Consider the following 21,539-nt stretch of genomic DNA (forward strand, 5'->3'; position numbering starts at 1 on the left):
TTGGCTGAAGACTGGCATCTCTAATGCTGGGAACACACTGCAGGAGACTGAGATGGATCATCCACTTGGCACTTGGCTGAAGATTGCTGCAAATGTTTCAGCCTTATCTTTTGCACTGATGTGTTGGGCTCTTCCATCATTGAGGATGAAGATACTTGTGGATTCTCCTCCTAGAGAGTAGTTTAATTATCCACCACCATTCATGACTGGATGTGGTAGGAATGCAGAGTTTAGATCTGATCAGTTGGTTGTGGGATCACTTAGCTCTATCTATCACTCGCTTCTTATGCTTTTTGGCATGCAAGAAGTCATGTTTGGTACCTTCACCAGGTTGGTGCCTTATTTTTAGGTATGCCTCGTGCTGCTTCTGGTATGCCCTCCTGCACTCTTCATTGAACTGTGGAATATCAAAGGGAGATGTAAACACTTTTCTCAGGCACTAAACATATAATCACCTATACAGAGTGAACAAACTATTAGAGAATATCGCAGGTGAATAATTGCGTATAGACATAAGACAATGGCCTGCACACAACGGTGGAGAATTTGCAAAGCACTGTCACACAATCACTTTGATAGCTGAATGATATGCTCAAAGTCAGCCAAATGAGGTCTTGGTCTTGATTCATTATGTCCTGCCCCTGCACAGAGGCAGGTGGGCAGTCTTTGTATGATTTATTTCTTTTTATAATCTATGTAATTAAAACTGCGCTGGTGTAAGATGACTTACACATTTTACTGCAGTTTCATAAATAGATATAACAATAAATTATTATTATTATTACATGGTGTGTTTGCTGTGGCTTCAGCAGAGCTGGAGATAGCCTGTTCATTCTCGGGTTTTGTCACATGAAATGTCCATGGCTAATGTTCTTGGGGTGTGGAACCCATCAAAGTTAGGAGAAATTTCATTTCTTGGTTCCATGCATGGCTTCTTGATTTCCTAACAGCTATGGAATGTTGCCTTACTCCGCAGCTGCCAAAATATTCCCTGAGGCCACAACACCAAGAAGGAAGCATGCTGAAGTAGCCCCCACCATTGTTGACCAGACCTAGAATGTTGCCTCTGTCAAAACCGCCTCATTGCTGCCAATATTCCAACCACCGCCAGGGCCAGGAGACTATCCCAACTTGTGAGGATCGGGGCCATTCTCAACTTCCAAGGACCAACTAACCTTCCAAATTAACTCCCAAGGACTGAAGTACCATTCACTCGAGAGATCATTCATTCTGCCGCTGTTGCATGCATCATCGAAACACCAAAGGAAAAGAACCGACCCCAATCCACCAATGCCAGAACAGTTGTTCAAGCCGTGACTACCATGGTCACGAGGATTGGACCAGATCCGCTGCTCAACAGCTCCCCACAATGTCTCTCCTCCACTGCAGCCACAGGAAGGTGAATTTGATTCAAAAGCTAAATGAAGAAAATAAAAGTAATAAAAAGAAAGAAGGATACCATCGGTCATGCAAGAAGGAGCAGATGGACCGGGAGCCTCCACCATCTTGAAATCACAAGTAAGAGAAAGACAGAATGCAGCAAAAGCCTTAGTTGCACAAAAAGAATCACTTGGTTGTCTCTTCTAATGTTAACATCACATGCATGAGGTTTATTTCAATGAAGGCACGATTGTTTTTGACCTGATGAATGCAATGGATTCATTTATGTTTCATTGTGCATTGACCATGGGTAAGTGAAACCATGGAGCAACAAGACTTCCATGGAAGGCAACGAAAGCCTCTAAATGTCTTAGATGGACAGCTTTTTCAATAAGACAACCTGTTTGCGAGGTGTCAGTGGCTACAGCTGTAACTACTGCAACAGGACATCAGGATGACATGACTGCAATGTTGCACACACTGTAATCAGCTGAAGTATGTCTGGATGAGGGTTTCATACCCATGGGTCATGCATTGATGCTTTGGGATATTCCTGCTCCACAGTACAATTCAACCTTTCTTTTTCTTCCTCCAAGAATGTTGGGTGTTCCCCACTTTTCCCTCATGCTGGGTAAAGTCCTCTCTGCAGCTTTCAGCACATCACCAGCATCCAGGAGACTGCTGCAGATTGGTATTGAAGGGCTACTTTGACCATACCAGGTATTGGCTAGCCACCAATGACGCCCAGGTAGAGTTTGCATTGTGACTTGACATATCCAAGTGATATAAATAAAACTTTAGACAGCAACCATTTTACCCATCAATGGAACACGGTGCCAGCAATGTGTAGCCAGGATTGAGTGGCCTATGGTTGTTGTGAAAAAGCAAGTAAAGAATATTTTCGCCATGGTTATAAACATGCATTAAGTATTCAACAAGTCATTACATCTTTGAATTTTCAAGTATTTGCTCCAAGAAAGATGAAAAGAAATTTAGAATGTGACAACTTTTGACCCATGTATTGTAAAGTAAGGCAAATCAGACATGGCCAGAAGTAGCCACTAATTTTTTTTTTTACGGATAGCTAAATCTGTGGACCATGCATGTACAATTTGGAATCTGCCTCCCTTACCCCACTATAAAAATGACAGAGTTTTTGTGTGGGGGCAGAAATTCCAGATTTCAGTGTTGTGCCATTTTTGAAACAACAAAAAGGCTCTCAGTCATTGTGAAACTTCAGGCCTAGGTTAAGATCAGGAAGAGAGGGAAAGTATTGATGTGTACATGACTGTAGTATGATATTGACTTGAAACCTGAAGATTTGGGCAACTGAAGGATGATCTGAGAGATAAGACTAGTCTTAGGAACACTGTGCTGTGAGACCACATCTGCTGAGAAAAGAGAAACCCAGTTTCATTCAAGCTTCTGCAAAGTGCTGTGATCTGACATGGCTAATATTCAGCTGAAGAGTAATAGCAAGAACTGACAAAATTTTTCACTATGCTATGGGACAGTCAAAGCATTTCAAGCACAAGTCAGTGAAGAAAAAGACAGACAATTTACAGAAGGACAAGTAGAAAAAAACTAAAGCTAAAGGACAGGATACAAATACTGTGGGGGATAAGAGAAGTGGTAAAGGAAACATGAAATCAGTGAGGAGAAGAGTCTTTTAATTGCAAGGAGCTCAGCCACTTTGTACATAAGTGCTTTGCTAGAAAGAAGAAAAGCAAACTGACAAACATGATTGCTGGGGCATGTCAGACATGATTCTGACAAATCATTTTACACCTTGGAACAAGTTGTCATGTCAAGGTCAAAAATACTTTGTTATCTCAAATATGTCAATAAAAGGTGAGCATCAAGTGAATGTGAACATTAGATAGACACTGGTTCTACATACAACATCATGAGTTCTGCAAAGTTTTTTCAGGTGGTGACCAGGAAATGAAGCCAAAGGTAACATTGAAGCTTGGCAATGGAACAGTGCTCATCCCACAAGAGGGGAAGCCAAGCTGTGAGTTCAATACAACAGGAAGAAAGAAGACCTGCACGTCCAGATAGTGGACACTAAGCAAGATCATTTCATCTCAGCTGAAACAAGTGAAAAGTTTGGACTTGTAATCCACTAGGTACCAGATAGTATTGCATGAACGACTGCAAGTTTCAAACCACAGACTGCTAAACGGACGCTTACTGATAAACATCCTGCTCAGAGTAAACTACAGAACAAACTTCAACTCTTCAAATGCTCCATGAAGTTGTAATGAAATCATCAAGGACATAGCAGCTGCCATCATAGTATAATGGACACACAGAGATGAAGTGATCACACAGATGGCATCTTGTACAAAAGAACTGCAGTCATTATCCCTAAAGATAAAAAGAAGTGGTGAAGTGCAGCCACACAAACTACAGAATTATAGTTGATAAAATTACGAGATGCATAGATAGGGTTGAGAGTCAGAATCTTTTTGCCCAGAGTTGCAATGTCTAATACCATGTCTAATGTAAGGTGACAGGGGAAAGTTCAAGGGAGATGTGAAGGGCAAGTTTTTTCACACGGAGAGTGGTAGGAGTCTGGAAGGGGTGGTGATGGAGGCAGATACAATAGGGGCATTTAAGGAACTTTTAGATAAGCACATGAATATGTAAGGAATGGAGGGATATTGACCAAGTGCAGGCAGAAGTGATTAATTTGGCGTCATGTTCGGCACAGCATTGTAGGCCAAAGGGCCCATTCCTGTGCTGTACTGTTCTATGTTCTATCAAGGAATTGACACTAGTCTGAGGAAGGCAAGTGAAATGCTCACTAACCGAATATGAGAAATGAAATTAATGGCTACATCGCTCACTGTAATGATTGAAATGAACGTCAAGCTAAGGAGCCACTCACACCTCATGATATCCCAGACAGACCAAGGATAAAGGTGAAGTCGACTTCTTCACTCTCACACGAACTGATTACCTTGTCAAAATCAAATACTATTCAGACTACTGGTAGTTAGGCTAGCTAATAAAGTGTGATTGTGAAACACCTTCAGTCATCATGCCATTACTGATCTCGTGATTAGTGACAATGGCACTCAATGAGGGAAAAACACAGAGACTATCCCCATTCAAATGGAAAAGCTCAGGTAGCAGTGAAAGAATCATCAAAGCAAGCAACTAGTTCCAGCATCGATATGTACAAGGAAATCTTTAAATGGAATAGCACACCTAATGAAGCCATAGAAAGTAATTTAGACCAGTGACAAATGTCCTACGCATACAGCCTACTTTGTTCAGTTAGCTGTTAGAGGAATAGCAATGTGAGTGGCAAGATCAAAGTGAAAAGACAGAAAGGTAAATTCCATATCAAAAATTCTGCCAAATCTTTACAGAGCTGAGAGTTAGAGAAAAAGTCAGTTGATAACTTCTTCACAGACATTCAAGTTGTCATCTTGATTGTGCACAGTGAGAGTGAATGGCCAGATATATAGTTGCAAACATGGACATCTACATGCAACTGGAGAAGCTATACCCTCACAGCAGACAGCTGTTAAGACAGTTCTGATTTTGCCAATTGAACTAGAAACTGAATGATCGTTGGTCCCAGAAATCAACAATTCCCCAACATATGAAAGGCATCAACAGCAACAATTACAACAGTAGCACTTCCCATAGAAGCAACATCACTCCAGGAAGTAGAAGACACAGAATGAACAGCCACCAAAAATAAATGAACACTTTAAGATTGTACTATTGTGCAATATCTCATTTAGCCAAATTAAATTGGAGAAGATTATATAGAAAAATTCTGTCCTTGACTGATAGATAGTTGATAAAGGAAACTATTTAGTCATTCGGTCACAGACATGTACAGCACGGAAACAGACCCTTCGGTCCAACTCATCTGTGCTGACCAGATTTCCTATATAAATCTAGTCCCATTTGCCATCATTTGGCCCATATCCCTCTAAACCCTTCTTATTCATATACCCATCCAGATGTCTGCTAAATATTGTAATTGTACCAGTCTCCACCACTTCCTCTGGCAGCTCATTCCATACAAGCTGTGGAATAAATTGCAAATAATAGCACATGCTCATTTATTTTCTGAAAAGTGGGATACTTGGATAAATACCTTCAACACAGTGACTTGCCATACCCATGTGACCTTTTATGTCATGATACATGAGTAGAGGTTTGAGGCAATTGCCATATCCCACCACATGAAACAGGCAGATTTCTTCTTCCAAGAGGCTGAAGACTAACTATCTAGTACAAGTATGAACCTTTGTAGTCACTATTATTCAGAGATGTGAAGGAAACTAATACTTCTCCTGTACTGAACATACTTCCTTCATCAAGATGCAACCCTATGTACATTTCCCCTGTTTTCTGCATCTTCATATTGCTGTGGAGAAAGTAGCTGCAGCAGCTGCTGGATTTGCTGTCTGTTACAGTCGCTGCTGAGTTGCAGAATGTGGCATCTCATCCTCAGAGATTCAAATACCTTCAAGATATGTATCTCTCATGTTACAGGGAAGTCTCATGGGTGATATGGTGAGACTAGTGAATCCCAAGTACTTGACAGAAGTTGCACAATATCCTCAGTGAGAACAGCGAGTGAGGCTAAAAGCAGTGCTCCTGTCAGCACAAGTATTTCACTTAGGCTGACCGCAGCCTTGCCAATTTCACCCTTTGTACTGTTGATGTTAGATCTGATTTGTTCAATAGTGACTTCCTGTTGTACTCTAGTCTTTTTCAAGTTGGCAAGATGCAAGCATTGCATGGAACCTGCATAGTATGGGAACAGGAATTCAGAAGAAAAGGCACTTAACAGCCTTTTTAATTGTTTTCCTGCCGGATCCAAAATAAGTTCTGCTGAACTTCGAACTTTCCATGGAGAAGCCCTAACAGTGTAAGATGACTTTGAGAACTGCGATGTAATTTGTGTGATAAATGTACAATTTCATGTCATTTATTTTAGAATTTGGATTTGAACAGTGGGATTTGGCCTATGTGAATAACGGGTTTTAATGATTAACTTCTCAATATTTCTGGAGCCAAGAATTTTTTTAACCTGTATCAGAGAGTTTTACAAGTGGACAGAGAAATCAATGAAGGGCATTAGCTAGCTTTCAGTTAAAAGAATCAGGAATTGATTTTTTCAAATGAAAAACCCATTGTTTAGTTTTCAGTTAGCAGAATTTCTGGTTTAAGCTTGCTCCGTGAATAGTTTAGCCTTGAGAAAGGAGTTAGTTTAGAACTGAAAGGAAAATAGGTTGCCCTAGTGTGTTTTAGTGTGGAAGTTCAGAACAGAATGTAAGGTTAGAACTTGAAAGGGTTATTTGATGTTGAGTGCCTCTAAGCTCAGTTGTCTGAATAACCAAGGAAGAGGCTCAAGACTGGAAATTGAAAGAAACAGTTAATTAAAATCTTCAGGTGTGATAGAGAAAAGAATTCTCTCTGGAGGTTGAGTACTGCAGAGTGTTGGTGCTGGAATAAATGAGACTGTACTCTTGCTGTGTTTTTCAAAATTCAACTTTTGTTATGTGTAAATAGTCTGGTTTATTCTATTTATCTTATTTTTGTTTGCATAACAAACCTGTTTTATTGCTAAATTCAGTTCTGCAGTATTGTATACCTGTGTTTTAATGAAAGATTACCTCATTAGAAATAAAGAAAATGATCTATCAAGCTAGATTTCAGTCCAGGATCTGACTTGTCCAATAATATCATTTTCTGGCATCACAACATCAAGATCAAGGTCAATGGATATACATGACTACTCTTGTTAGAACCCACTTCCACTAGGCTGGAAAATACTACCAACAGAATTTCAACAGAACAAAAACAACAATACACAAATAAAAAACAAAAACCGCTGTAAATACTCAGGAGAGGCAGCATCTGTGGAGAGAAATAGAGTTAATATTTCAAAGTTAACCCGATCTGACAATTTTTATCCTGATTAAAAATTTTAACATGGTTTTGTTTCAACTATGACAAAAAATTAGTAATGTACTATAATACACTATTGAATGCATGAACGTCATTCCTATAAAAGATTACTTAAATTCACGGATAAAGGCCAACGAGTTATAGATCATAATCCAATAATAACGTAAATTGAAGTAGACCAAATATGTGTTTTTTTTTAAATGTAGGAGAATATTTAGGAAATAGAGCAATTATATGAGATTCAGTGTCGGAATATAAAAGGGGAAAAGAAAAACATGACAAATTTTAGTAACATAAAGGGAACCTGGCTTGATTAAATGGTGAAAGATAATTGTTTAATACAGCTACTGAAAATCACCTCTCGCAACACGTGGGTCTTTTCTAGGACTCCACCATTTGTTATTATTCCAAACACTGCATAATACTGTGTAATTAATTTAGATAATGTCAATTGACTGGGACATTACATGACATTCCATCCTGAGAAATTGTATTGCTGGGGTTTTCCTAGCTGGTTGAGATGATGCCTAAATACTTATACAGATATCTGGTTACTATGAAGCTATGTGTCTTTCTTTCATCTTATTTATTGAGAATATACAAATTATACTCATTTTAGTATTTATGCATTATTTACATAATTTTCTGAGATGAATTCTGATGAAAGGTCATGACCTTAAACTTTAATGTTATCTCTCCCTGGAGATGCTGTCAGACCAGCCCAGTGTTTCTAGCATTTTCTACCTTACCAGCACTCCTCTTTGGCAATGCACCTCCCCTCCCTACTGTGACCCTTTCCCCGCTATCAATCACCTTTGCTTGGATTCCTCCTCAATCCAAGGCCTCAGTTGGAATATTGTACCAGTAACAGCCACTACCTTCTAAGTTGGCCTCTGATTGGCAGGCAATACTATACTGATGGGTATTCTGTCCTTAGGGGCCATGATTCCAGGAAGGCCCACACAGTTGAACAGTTACAGAGTCATAGAGCCGTACAGCACAGAAACAGACTCTTCGGTCCAACTCATTCACGTCGACCAGACTTCCCAATCTGATACAGTCCCATTTACCAACATTTGGCCCATATCCCTCTAAACTCTTCCTATACATTTACCATCCACTGTTAAATGTCTGAGTTACACCTGACATGGTGAGTCTTCCCAGAAAGAGGTAATGTGATGGTCTCGGCTGTCCAGCCAACAGCCAAGACCCAGATCACCTCCACAGGATGCCACCCTCAGTTTGAGTTCATGGTGAAGCTTGATTGTGAATCTAGTGAAAAATGGAAAACATATTTCTGATAACTGAGCGAGACAACATTAATGCTTTAATTTACATTTCTGATACTTATGTAGTTAGATAAATAGGTGTAACACCTCAACTAATTTTCATGTCAAACAAATGTTGTGTTGATAAAAAGACAGTGAGGCACATGTTAACAACAGGCACTAGCCTTTTTGCAGGATGTCAATGTGCAACTGGAAGCAATTTGCAGCCATACCTCCTCTTTATAATTTCAGACAAAAGATACTTTACAAGCTAACTCCCTGCTGTCTCCTCACAGCTGTTCAAAAGTAACAGAAATATAATTAACAACTTTAATTAGTCAACTGATTTCTCAAACACCCCTCACCAGATCTCTGCCTTTAATAAACATAATAATAATCTAAAACCCTGCAAACTGTTCTCTTCCTGCTCCAGTGGGCTCACTCAGGAAAATAAATTTCAAGACCTCTACATTACATCAGTTCGGACCATTTGGGAAATCTCTATCCCACTCAGCCCAGCCTGTGTCCTGCATTCCTCTGGTTCTTCAGTACTGCTGGTTTCCCAACCTTATATCTGGAAGCGGATATTTCAAACACTCTTTCCCTACCTGCTCTCTTCCTCTCTTCTCACTACCAAATCCCTTTATCTTGGTTAAAAAAAAAAGCAAAACATTAAGGGTTTTGGAAATCTGAAACAAAATCTGAAACTCAGCAGGTCTGGCAGCATCCGTGAAAAGGGAAACAGTTCATGTTTCAAATCCAACATGACTTCCTTACAACAGACTTATCTGAGGAAGAGTCATATCAGACTTGAAACATGAACTGTTTCTCTCCTCAGAGATGCTGCCAGACTGGCTGAGTTATTCCAGAACTTTCATTTTTCTGTTCCTTCATTTCCTCAGGTGAGGGGAGAGGTCGAGAAGAAGAGTCCATCATGGTAGCCTCACACTAAACCCACATAGTCTGTTTTACTTTGCATTGCAGACTAGCCTTCCAACCAACTGAGCTAACCAATGACTAAGGTTATTGAAAGCATAGTCAAAGAGTTTTAATCCAGAGGCAAAAACCAATAAAGAATGTTGTAATATCTGGAAGTGAATGTACCGGTCATAATGGAGGTCCATTTTGAGGTTTACAAGATGAATCAGACCTATATGTCTCATTCACCAATTTTGCTGGTTTCTCCTACTTGAACGATTACTTGAGGAAATCAATCTGTTCAGGCAAAAAAGTTCATAGAAAATTCCAGAGCTTTAGGCCTAAGCAACTGAAGTTGTAGCCATCAATGGCGGAGTGATTAAAATTGTCATAAAGGGTTGCAGAGTTAGTTGAGATTATGGAGGTAGGAAAAGGAAGGCAGGGATTTGAAAGCAAGGCTGAGAATTTTAAGGTATTGCTTAATTGGGCACCAAAGTAAATCAGTGAGCACAGGGATGAAAGATAATTCTGAGAGTTAGGACCTGGGCAATAGATTTTTGGTTGATCTCACGTTTACAGAGGGTAGGATATGGGAGATCTGCCAGGTATGCATTACATTATTCAAGTCTAGAAGTAACAAAAGCATTGCTGAAGTTTTCAGCAAGAGATGAGCTGAAGCACGGGCAAAGTCATGCGATATTACAAAGATGGAAATGAATGTTCATCCTGACAGAGACAATCTGTGATCTGAAGCTTATCTCGAGGTCAAATAAGGCACTAAGATTTTTAGTCTCGGAAACAGAAACAGAAATTGCTGGATAAGCTCAGCAGGTCCGGCAGCATCAGTGAAGAGAAATCAGAATTAATGTTTCGGGTCTGGTGACCCTTCCTCAAAACTGAAACGTTAACTCTGATTTCTCTTCACAGATGCTGCCGGACCTGCTGAGCTTTTCCAGCAATTTCTGCTTCTGTTTCTGTTTCTGATATACAGCACCCGCAGATCTTTCGGTTTTTATTTGATTTAGTCTCAGCCATTTTCTATAGAGAGGAATGAAGTCAAAATCTAAAGAACCAAGTTTGCAACAAGGACTGAAGAAACATGGCTTTAGTCTTCTGCATATTGAAATGGACTAAATTTCTGCGCAAATAAACTGTCTGGTAATTCAGTAACAGTGGAGGAATAATATGGCGTGGTGATGACCCAGAGATGAATTTTGATGTTTTTGGATGATGCCAATGAAGGGCAGTTTATAGGTGAGAAAAGGTGAGGGTTCAAGGATGGATCCTTGAGAAATATCAAAATTAGCTGTTGTTGATCAAGAAGAAATGTAATTGCAAGTGATAACCTGATTGCATTAGATAGATAAAAATAACATCCTACATAAATAAAAACTGAAAGTACCGCGGATGCTGTAAATCAGGAACAAAAACAAAGTTGCTGGAAAAGCTCAGTTGGTCTGGCAGCGCCTGTGAAGGAAAAAACAGAGTTAATGTTTCTGATCCGGTGATCCTTCCTCAGAACAGGAAGGGTCACCGGACCCGAAACGTTAATTCTGTTTTTTCCTTCACAGATGCTGCCAGGCCTACTGAGATTTTCCAGCAACTTTGTTTTTGTTCCTAACATCCTATCTAGCTGGGCAACAGTGAGCAGACATTGAAGGAGGATGGTGTGGCCAACCATACAAAAGGATGTCATTTGTAATTTTGCTAACAGTTGCTTCAGTGCTCTGACAGGAGTGGAAATGTGTTTGCAAAGATTTGAATACAGTTTTAGGAAACGTATTTGGGAACTGAGAGCAGGCTCAAGGATTTGGAGAGGAAAGTGGGTTGGGTCAAGGAGTGACTGTTTGTTGAAATCACATAAAGACAGAACTATTAACAATACTGACATAGGCACCAGGAGGGAAAAGCTGGTGATCAGCATTTCAGTGCAAATAGAGTCAAGGGAGCAGGTTCTCTTGGACAAGGTGAGCTCAGTGAGAGCATGAGAGTTGATAGGAGAGAAACTAGAGAACAATGAGTTTAATGACAATGACATTGTAATCTTTATAATCTTTAGGGCATGTTTGGCCATGCAATTGCAGAAAAAGAGGGAGGGATGTGACAGAGGCTGCTGATTGGATGATCGCAACTGAAGTGACAAAGAAGCCCATAAGCTTCTTGCACACATTATTCAAAGTGGGAGTGGAAGGGGAAGTGGAGAGGGGTTTAAAAGGACATTAGGTAGTAGAGATAAGACCAAGTTATTTTTGCATTTCACAATGATCCTGGATTGTGAGTAGTTTAAGCACAGGAAGGCAGAATCCAGTAGTGCTTTAAGTAGTACAGCTATGTCTGCTGGTGTTAGCAAAGCCAGTTGCTTGCCATTTCCTTTCAAGAGGTCAGCATGAACTACGCTACATTTTTAATTTAGTTCAGGTGGAAAGAAACTTTCAAATAATCTGAATAACTAGTGTTAAAAGTATATCCAATATGAAAGTACATTGAATCAAAGAAGAAAATTACCTTTACAAGTGAAACAATTGATGTGGAAGAATTTGTCCTGCACCCTCAGGGCCTCTCCTTTACATGGTTTTCCACACTTATGGCAAAGGACAGCAGCACCTGACAGCTTTCCCAAGGGATTGTGCATGGCCATGTGCTGTGACACTGAAAAAAATAGAAAAACAAATCAGGCAATTGATACTCACAGATACAATACTATAAAATGGGAGGGTAATAAGCCCACTTGCTAACTCCATATTTATTACAAATTTTAAAGCACTCAAGCGTATACATCCAATTTGACGATATAGTCTGATAAATTAATTCAGTGTAGGACAGGCAATGGCATGCAGTATCACCAATCACAAAACAAGCACTGCAATCTATTTTTGCAAGACAAGCTAAGTGTTCTTTTGCATACACATGATACAGGTGAAGACAAGAACGATATTGCTATTGTTTAATGCAGGCCAAATAATTCAAAGATGAGGTACTGCACTTTTCTGAACAGAAATCTTGGAATTGCAGAATTGTCTCAGCAGCTTTGGTGCATTTCAAAGTTGAATTTCCAGAGGTTTATTTCAAAGGTAAGCATTTTTCTTATTCTTTCATGGGATGTGGTTGTTACTGGCTTGGCCAGTATTTGTTAGCTATCCTAAACACCCTTGAGAAAGCAGTTGTAAACTGCTTTTTTGGACTGTTTCAGTTCTTCGTAACATAGGGACACTATTAGAAAGGGAGATCCAATATGTTGACCAAGCAAGTGAAGGAATGGTGATATAGTTCCAATTCAGGATAGTATGTGGTTTGGACAGGAAGTTGCAGGTAGTGGTGTTACCATGCATCTACTATCGTTGACCTTCTAGATGGTAAAGGTCATGTGTTTGGAAGGTGCTGTTGAGGGAGGCTTGATGAGTTACTGCAAAGTATCTTGGACATGGTATACACTGCTGCTACTGTACGTCACTGCTGAACACAGTGCTTGCAGACAGTGAACAAGTGGTAGTAAGAACTGCTGATGCTGGAGTCAGAGATAACACAGTGTGGAGCTGGAGGAACACAGCAGGCCAGGCAGCATCAGTGGAGTAGGCAAGTTGATGTTTCGGGTCGGGACCCTTCTGAAGAAGGGACACTTCATTATACCAAACAAGTGGGATGCTTTGTCGTGGATGGTATTATGTTTCCAGAGTGTAGTTAGTGCTGCATCCATCAAGTCAAGTGGAGAGTATTCCAACACATCCCCGACTTATGTTTTGTAGATGGTGCACAGGATTTGGAGTAACAGGAGGTGAGTTTTCTACCTTAGGGCACCCAGTTTCTGACTTGCTCAAATAGCTACAGTAGTTATTTGGCTGGCCCAGTTCAGTTTCTGGTCAATGGTAATGCCCAGGATGTTTACAGCGGGATTCAGCGATGGTAAAGCTTTTCAAGTGGATAGCATAAGGTAGAAAGAGGAACGTTTGTTCTCTGATTTTACAGGCAAGGCTTTTTCGATTGCCTAAGTAATAAGAGGGGATCATTAGTTGTTTCTGTGTGTGTCTCTCTCTCTCCCAGAGTTGTTCCTCTTGTCATTCTCTGAAGGCATTTCAAGGTACATCTCTCACAATGCATCCGATTTCACATGGCTTTCCTCACCTTTTGTAACATTTTTGGTAAGCAAGCAAAGATAGCTACTGTATCATGTGATCAGTAACAAAATACTATATCATGTTCTACATAACGTAACCCCACTTAGTCTGAGGTCTTGGTACCACCAGTAGTGTTCAGGGAGGCCAACTTCAGCTCTTTATTGGTCAAAGGTGTGTGTCATCCAGTCATAGCCACAGTGTCAGATACCACAAACGTGACCCTTCAGCTGACCGACTCCTTGCCATCTTATCTACAATAATTCCACTTTCCAGCATTTCCAGCATTTGGCCCATAGCCTTGAATGTTACAGCATTTCAAGTGCTCAGCTGCGTACTTCTTAAAGATTGTTAGGTATCCCCCCTCTACGACCCTCCCAAGCTGTGCATGTCCACCATCCTCTAAGTGAAAACTTATTCTTCAAATACCCTCTATATCTCCTGCTCTTCACCTTAAAACTATGCCCCTTCATTATTTACCTTTCAACTGAGGGGAACAGCTGCTTTCTATCCACCATGTCCATTCTCCTCAAACATCTCCACCTTAAATCAGGTCACCTCCTCAGCCTTCTCTGCTCTAGCCTAGCCTACCCAACCTCTCTTCATAGTTAAAATACTTCAACCCTGGCACCATCCTGATGAATCACCTCTGCAACCTCTCCTGTGCAATCACATCTTTCCTATAGTCTGGTGACCAGAGTTGCAAATAGCATTCCAGCTGTGGCCTAACTAAAGTTGTGTATAGCTCCAACCTCCCTGCTCTTAACAATCTATGCCATGACTGATAAAAGCAAGAGTCCCATATGCATTCTTAACCATCCTATTAACTTGTCCTGCCACATTCAGGGATCAGTCGACAACCATCCCAAGGTCTCCGTTCCTCTGAGATTCTTGTGTCCTGCCGTTGAGTAATCCCTTGTCTTATTCCTTTTACAAAGTGCATCACCTCACATTTATCAGGGTTAAATTTAATCAGCCATTGATCTATCCATCTGAACAATCCATCCATCTCTCTCTGAAACCTAGGATCTCTCACCTCACCCAATTAATCGTCCTATCATTTGCAAACTTGTCATTCCCCGTATTCTTATCTATTTCATTCATAAATATGTGTGCTTGTAAGGAAGCCATTACATTGATGGATCTTATTGTGAATTGCTCATTGTACTTTTAATTGTCTTTCTTCCACATATATGTGTGAGAATGTCTTCTATTGTCTCTTTGGAAGTAGTTCCAGTCTGAATCCAAAATGAGATAGTCAAGTGACCCATTTTGTAAACAGTATTTAAACTCAGTTCATGGTTTATAAAAGGTAACTTCCAAAGTAGCTTGTTTTTTAAAAAGAATTTGTAATATCATGACTGTCCATCATAACACAACTCAATTCACCCTTAGGAATCAGTTACACCCGTTCCCTCAGCTGCTTTTGCATGGTCTCAGGAGAGGAGGGCCCAAGATGTTGAGGTAGCTTCACAGTTGTAACAGATGGCCAGACAACGTATCACTGTTTTCACCTTTGTCACAGTTTTTTACCAAGTTACCATTTGACAAATCTGCCAAAAGTACCCAATTCTCATAAAGTATCATCTTCTATGCCACAAGGGCCTTGATTTTGCCCTTACAATATCTTGTCCTTCCATTGTAAGCAGGAGATAAATACAAAAAGTGGTGGGTAGAACTTGAAGTGAGAGGCTCTAGATCAAGAGTGGGCTTCTCATCAGAAAATCATCTTCTTTTCACAAATGACAAATTAGACAGGATTAGGCTGGTAAACAAAACAGGGTCACCTCATGACCTTTGAGCTATGGACAATCTATCTGGGGCAAAACAGGAACTCTACTTGATCAGTAGCTTGGTTTAGAGACAATTAATCTTAAAGACAGATATATTTGAATATTAAAAAAAATCTAAACAAGTTTGCCTATGTTAAGGGAATTTAGAAACATTTTCTCTACATTTGTTGACAGTACCAACCACTTCCAAATCATATACAACACTGGATTTAATATAAGTCAGAACTCCAATACCAGATACAGTCTTGATTCCCTCCCTAAAGGCCATGTGCGAACAAACCAAGCTTTTAATAACAATTTGTCAGTTCCAACGTGTCAATTTTACGGGTTTATTTTTTTATCTGAATTCAAGTACAAAAGCAGTCATTCCAGAATTTGAAGTCTTATTCTCTGGATTATTTGGCCAGGCCTCTGGATTACCACTCCAGTAACACATCCACCATACTCTGTCAATTTTCCCCGAGGAAATGATTATACTGTTTATCCTAGCAAGCAATGTTTCAGTGCCTTGTCTCTGCTGTTGCTAATTAATTGTTTACTGATATCTCCTGAGATAATCAGCAAGGGTTGTGCTTTAACCATCACCATAGATTGTCAGTAGGGCAAAGTCCAGATGATTGCATTAGTTGATCACATCTACCCTGGTGAAATGCATTCTATGATGACAATTTTCATTAGACTGTTGAGATGAAGGATAATTGATTTAAAACGTTAAAGTGCGTTTTACTCTCTCTCTACAGATGCTGCCTGAACTATCAAGCGTTTCCCACATTTCTGTTTTTACTTCATTGGTCTAAGGTAGATGCTTCTGAGTCAGTATAGCAAGTGCAGATAATCTACCTTTGGCATAATTAAAGCTGTCTCCACACCCTCATTTCGGCATTAACAGCTTAGAAGTAATTTATAAATAAATACATATGACCATACATACAAATATACAAAACAGGAGCAATTCAGCCCTTCAAGCCTGCTCTCCCATTCAATTAAATCATAACGGATCTGCTTGTGCTTAAAAATTCCACATTCCTGTCTGTTCCGATGACCTTAAATCCCCTCACCTAACAAGATGCTATCCATCTCTGTCTTAAAAATATTTAACAAACCCATCTCCACCATATTCTGAGTCAGTGAGTTCTAAAATCACAATAACCCTCTGGGAAAATGTTTCTTGAAATGTTAATGTCTAATGTTAAAACAATGCTCCCAGTGCCATTATTTTCCCATCCACCTTGTCAAAACAATTCAGGATCTAAAACACTTCAATCAAGTCACCCCTCACTCCTACATACCCCAGTGGAAATAAGCCCAACCTGTCCAACCTACCCTCAAAAGACAATACTCATTCCAGGTATCAATCTGGTAAATCTCTTCTGAGTCACCTTCAATGCATTTTTATCTTTCCTTAAATGAGCAGATCAAAGCTGTGCATAGTAATCAAGATGTGGTCAGACGAAACCCTGTCTAAATGAAACATAACACCCTTATTTTAATAATAACAGGAAGTGCTGGAGAAACTCAGCATGTCTGGCAGCATCTGTGGAGAGAGAAACAGAGTTAATGTACTCCTTTTCAAGATGGATAATAAATCCAATTATATTGCAGTCACTGCGTCACAATGGGATCAGCATCTAGAAGTGCTTTTATACTAAGGTCACTGATTAATCCGATCACATTGCACAATAGTAAGTCTAACGTAACCTCCTCTCTGCTCAGTTCCAGAATTTGCTTTTATCTCAAAAGCATTCAATGAACTCCTCATCCAGGCTACTGCTGCCAGGTTATATGTAGATTAAAGTCACTTTGATTTTTGCAGTATCGTTATCACAAGCACAAAATATTTCTTATTGCATACTTTGTCCCACATTGTGTTACTGTTTGGGGGCTTGTACACCACTTCCATTAGGACTTATTTCCCCTAATATTCCTCATCCTCATGCAAACAGATTCTAAATCTTGATTACTGAACAAAGTTCATCTCCAACAATTACACAAATGTCACCCTCACACCTTTACCTAGCTTCCTTGACTTCTTGAATGTCATACACCCCTCAATATTCAGGATCCAATCCTTGTCATCCTGCAGCCACATCTCTAATGGCTTACAGATTATATTTATTTACACCCAAAGGAATTCTCAAAAACAGACTTTAAATCACATCAATCAGAACCTTGCCATGATAAATTGGAGGAACATGTTGCAGATACATTCCTGCTTTCAGGAATAAATGCAGTAAAAATCAGTTACTAAAAATCAAACATCAAAGTCCACAATAACGGTCCTCAGAAAAATCAAAGTACTTCTAACAAGTTACTTGCTGTCAGGCCAGAATGTGTATGGCAATCATCAGTGCACTCTTAAGAACTCAAAACCCTGCCTGAATGAAAAAAATAGGGCTCTCACACATTTCATTCAAGAGTGTTTTATGTCAAGCAAAATATTGTGTTCTGCATGTTATTGGATGAGGACTACTGAAAGAAATTCCCTGACTTCCACTTATACATTTGCACCTGTTAACTGGAAAACAGAAGATTTCTTCACACACACAATTTGAAGCCAGTCATTACAATTTTTGTTGGTGTTGCTCATTACTTGTTAGAGTTACTCATTACTTGTTAGAATTTTTCCCTCATTTCCTTCAAATGATCCTATGCTAACAGTACTTAACATTGGATCCATCAGTCAACAAAATTGTATAAAACATCCATATATTTTCCTTTGCCTATCTGAACAATTTTACCTGCAAAAGTTGTTTTATCTTTGAGAATTTTTTTTTTATTCTTATAGCAATTCTACTGCCAAATTACCTACTTTGACAGTTCTCCAGATTCTGAATGTCAGATGCATTCAGTCCATTTTCCTAATGTTTTACTCGTCCTGACTTACCTTGCCAGATGACAAACTTCAGCAATATTTGTGGCAACTCTTTCTTAGATCAGCCAGCACGCCTTCCTTTGTCCTATATGACCAATGCAAACTGGCAAATTAGTTTCTACCAAGCACGTTAGTGTGAACTCCAGTTAAGGCTGGAACCAAACTCAAATGCTTCAGTTAACAGTAAAGGGCTGAGTCACCCCTACACTGGTTGATCAAGCATACCAGTCTGTGACTTACTACTTCTTAATTATCTGTTCACGATTACACCTCTCAGCGAGTGGTTTTGCTTGTAGCTAACTCCAACTTTCTTCAACAGCATTTTTGATAACATTGACACTCAAGTTTTTTTTCTTATTTTCTTTTTTAAAAAACTCTCAGTAGCATTGAAGAAAATACTGATTTTGACATTTGCACAAATGTGTACATCCTCCAGCCAGAGCTCCGAAGCACATGTCACAATAAATTTATTTAGAAGCTTTAACTTAAGCTGACAGCTTCAGAGTCTATGTTTTAATATCTCTCTAATTTATATGTAACCATAACACTGAATCAGAGTCAACCTATATCACTTCTAAGTTTTAATGAAATATTATTAACAATTGTAAGAATTTTCTTTTTTGTTCATTATTGTCTTTTATGTCTACCCCTGCTCCTGTGTGTTGCTCTTTAGTTAGGAAGCCAGTACAGTTCAGCGCATTGCATTTTGCGCAGGTGCTGAAAATATTGCTCATGCCTGAGCGATAGGAACTGTGTTCTTGAGGATGGGGTTGTCATCTCTATCCTATAGCTTTATTTTCTTCCAAGTAACTGCATGAGAACTGCTGATGCAAGAGGAAACAACAGAAGGTGAGTTAAAACAATAAGTACATGATGAGAACACTTAGCTGAAGCTGAAGCCCAAGCCACTGCTTTCAAGTATGGGCTGAAATTTCAGCTCAACTTTCAGCAGGAAAAGAGGCATTGGCATCTGAAATCACAAGGTAATGATCTTGCTGTACAGGATGTCCAGAGCAGTTTTTGAAGTCAGATGATGGACTCGTTTGAAAGGGACTTCACTCATCATATTTGTACTGAGCTGGTCAGAATTGCCTATGGATGCTCCAACCAGAATCAGATGATTTGTACATCCTTATACAGCTTAAAAGATAGCAAGTAATGAGAAGATTGCTAGAGATGGAATTCATGGCAACACTTCTGAGTTCACCTTGTGAACAGAATATTAAATTAAGAGACCAAACACAGAAATGTTTTTGACTGACTTAAACATCTTGCATGTTAAACATCAGTATTCCACATGTCAAGTATATTTACAGATCAATAACTTTAATAATTAGAAAAGGCTTATACTCAAAACACTGTTTAAAATTGCATACAGCTCAGTTTGGTACAAAATATTTTACATTCTTTTATTTGCATTTAAGTCAACTTTAAGTATTTTAAAGACGTTTAATTAATTAAGGGAATACATACCCACCATGCTCCAATACCACTGGCAACAGTGGCTTATCACACCTTTCACTTTGCTATATCTTAGTTAGGAATAAGAACGTGAAGCATCAGTCTGCAAGACCTGCAAAATGTCATCCCTGATGAGGTAGACGCACTAGTGCTCTGCTTTAAATATTGTCAAGTCAGCAGTGGGAAACAAGAGAAGACTATAGAGTATAGAATAATTGTAGTTCAGTAAGGAAAAGGGTAAATCTATCCAGGTAAAAGAACTGATTGTAACTGGGGTTGCAAATTACAGTGATGCAGTGGAGGAGGACTGTAGACTATCTAGACAGTTACATAATGAAGCATAGGAGCACAGGATTAGTTTGCAGGAATGCATAAATTAAAGCAGGACTATTGACTTAAGGTTCTCAAATTTGTATTAGGGAAAATAATAAGGTGAATCCCAATGATTTCGTCATGTAATCTTGATTTTTTGAGAGACACAATACATTAAAATATAGTTGTACTGATTACAACTGATAATCTTGAACAGAATACTTTTTGTGCCTTGACTTTGAAGAATCTGCAACTGCATTGGATCCAAAATTCCAGGAGTGCCCCTCAGCTGGGTTAAAGCAACTGTGAAGTACGTGCATTCATCTGCAACTAGAAGCGCCAAGCAGATGATTCTTCTCGGCCTCCTCCTGAGGTCCCTAGCATCACAGATGACAGTCTTCAACCAATTCAATTCACTGTACATGATATCAGTAAGTGACTCAAGACACTGATTACTGCAAAGATTATGGTCCTGACAACATTCCAGCAATAGCGAAGATGTGATCCAGAACTACCCGCAACCCCTGCCACCACAGCTACAACGCGCAAAAATCGGCCAGCTATATCCCGTCTACAAAGAGCAGGACAAAACTAAAGAGAGAGAATGCTTGGTGGCTTGGTGTAAAGATCATAGATCATAGATCATAGAATCCCTACAGTGTGGAAAACAGGCCCTTCAGCCCAACTATTCCACACTGACCCTCAGAACATCCCACCCAGACCCATCCCCCTATAATCCACCTAATCTACGCATCCCTGAAAACTACGGGCAATTTAGCATGGCCAATCCACCAATAACAATCATCAACTTCAGGAAGCAAGGAGGAGGGCCGCCCCTATCTATATCAATGGAGCTGTGGTGGAGATGGTTGAGAGTGTCAAGTTCCTAGGGTTGACAATCACCAACAATATGTCCTGAACCACCCACGTTGATGCAATGGTCAAGAAGGCACAACAATGCCTCTCCTTCCTTAGGAGCTAAGGAAATTCACATGTCCATAAGGACTCTGACCAACTTTTAGAGATGCACCATGGAAAGCATTCTATCTGATAAGGTAACTGATCTGCCCAGCACCATAAGAAACTACAGAGAGTTGTGAACGCAGCCCAGTCCATCATGCAAGCCAAGCTTCCATCCATTGATTCCACTTACACTTCTCACTACCTCGGAAAGGCAGCCAGCATCAAAGACCCTGGATATAATCTCTTCCAACCTCTTCCATCAAGCAGAAGGTACAAAAGCTTAAACACACATGCCAACATGTTCAAAGACAGCTTCATCCCTGATGTTTTTAGATTTCTGAATGGACCTCTCAAATTTCAAATCTAATGTTGATCTTGCATTTTATGCACCTTCGTTGCAGCCGTAATTTTATATTCCTCGAGATAACAAGGTGTAGAGCTGGATGAACACAGCAGGCCAAGCAGCATCAGAGGAGCAGGAAAGCTGACATTTTGGGTCGAGACCCTTCTTCAGAAA

At 39.7% G+C, this 21,539-nt stretch overlaps 1 protein-coding gene across 1 annotated transcript in view; it reads right to left on the reverse strand.

Moving 5' to 3' along the window:
• The window catches only part of ablim2 (actin binding LIM protein family, member 2), a 320,054-nt gene that overhangs the window by 237,002 nt on the left and 61,513 nt on the right, over positions 1 to 21,539 (reverse strand). Inside the window, exon 2 of the mRNA XM_048604650.1 lies at positions 12,018 to 12,161. Coding sequence (XP_048460607.1) covers positions 12,018 to 12,161 — 144 coding nt within the window. The remainder of the gene's footprint in view (positions 1 to 12,017; positions 12,162 to 21,539) is intronic.

This window comes from Rhincodon typus, chromosome 1, assembly GCF_021869965.1.
Source record: "Rhincodon typus isolate 14 chromosome 1, sRhiTyp1.1, whole genome shotgun sequence".
Lineage (NCBI taxonomy): Eukaryota > Metazoa > Chordata > Chondrichthyes > Orectolobiformes > Rhincodontidae > Rhincodon > Rhincodon typus.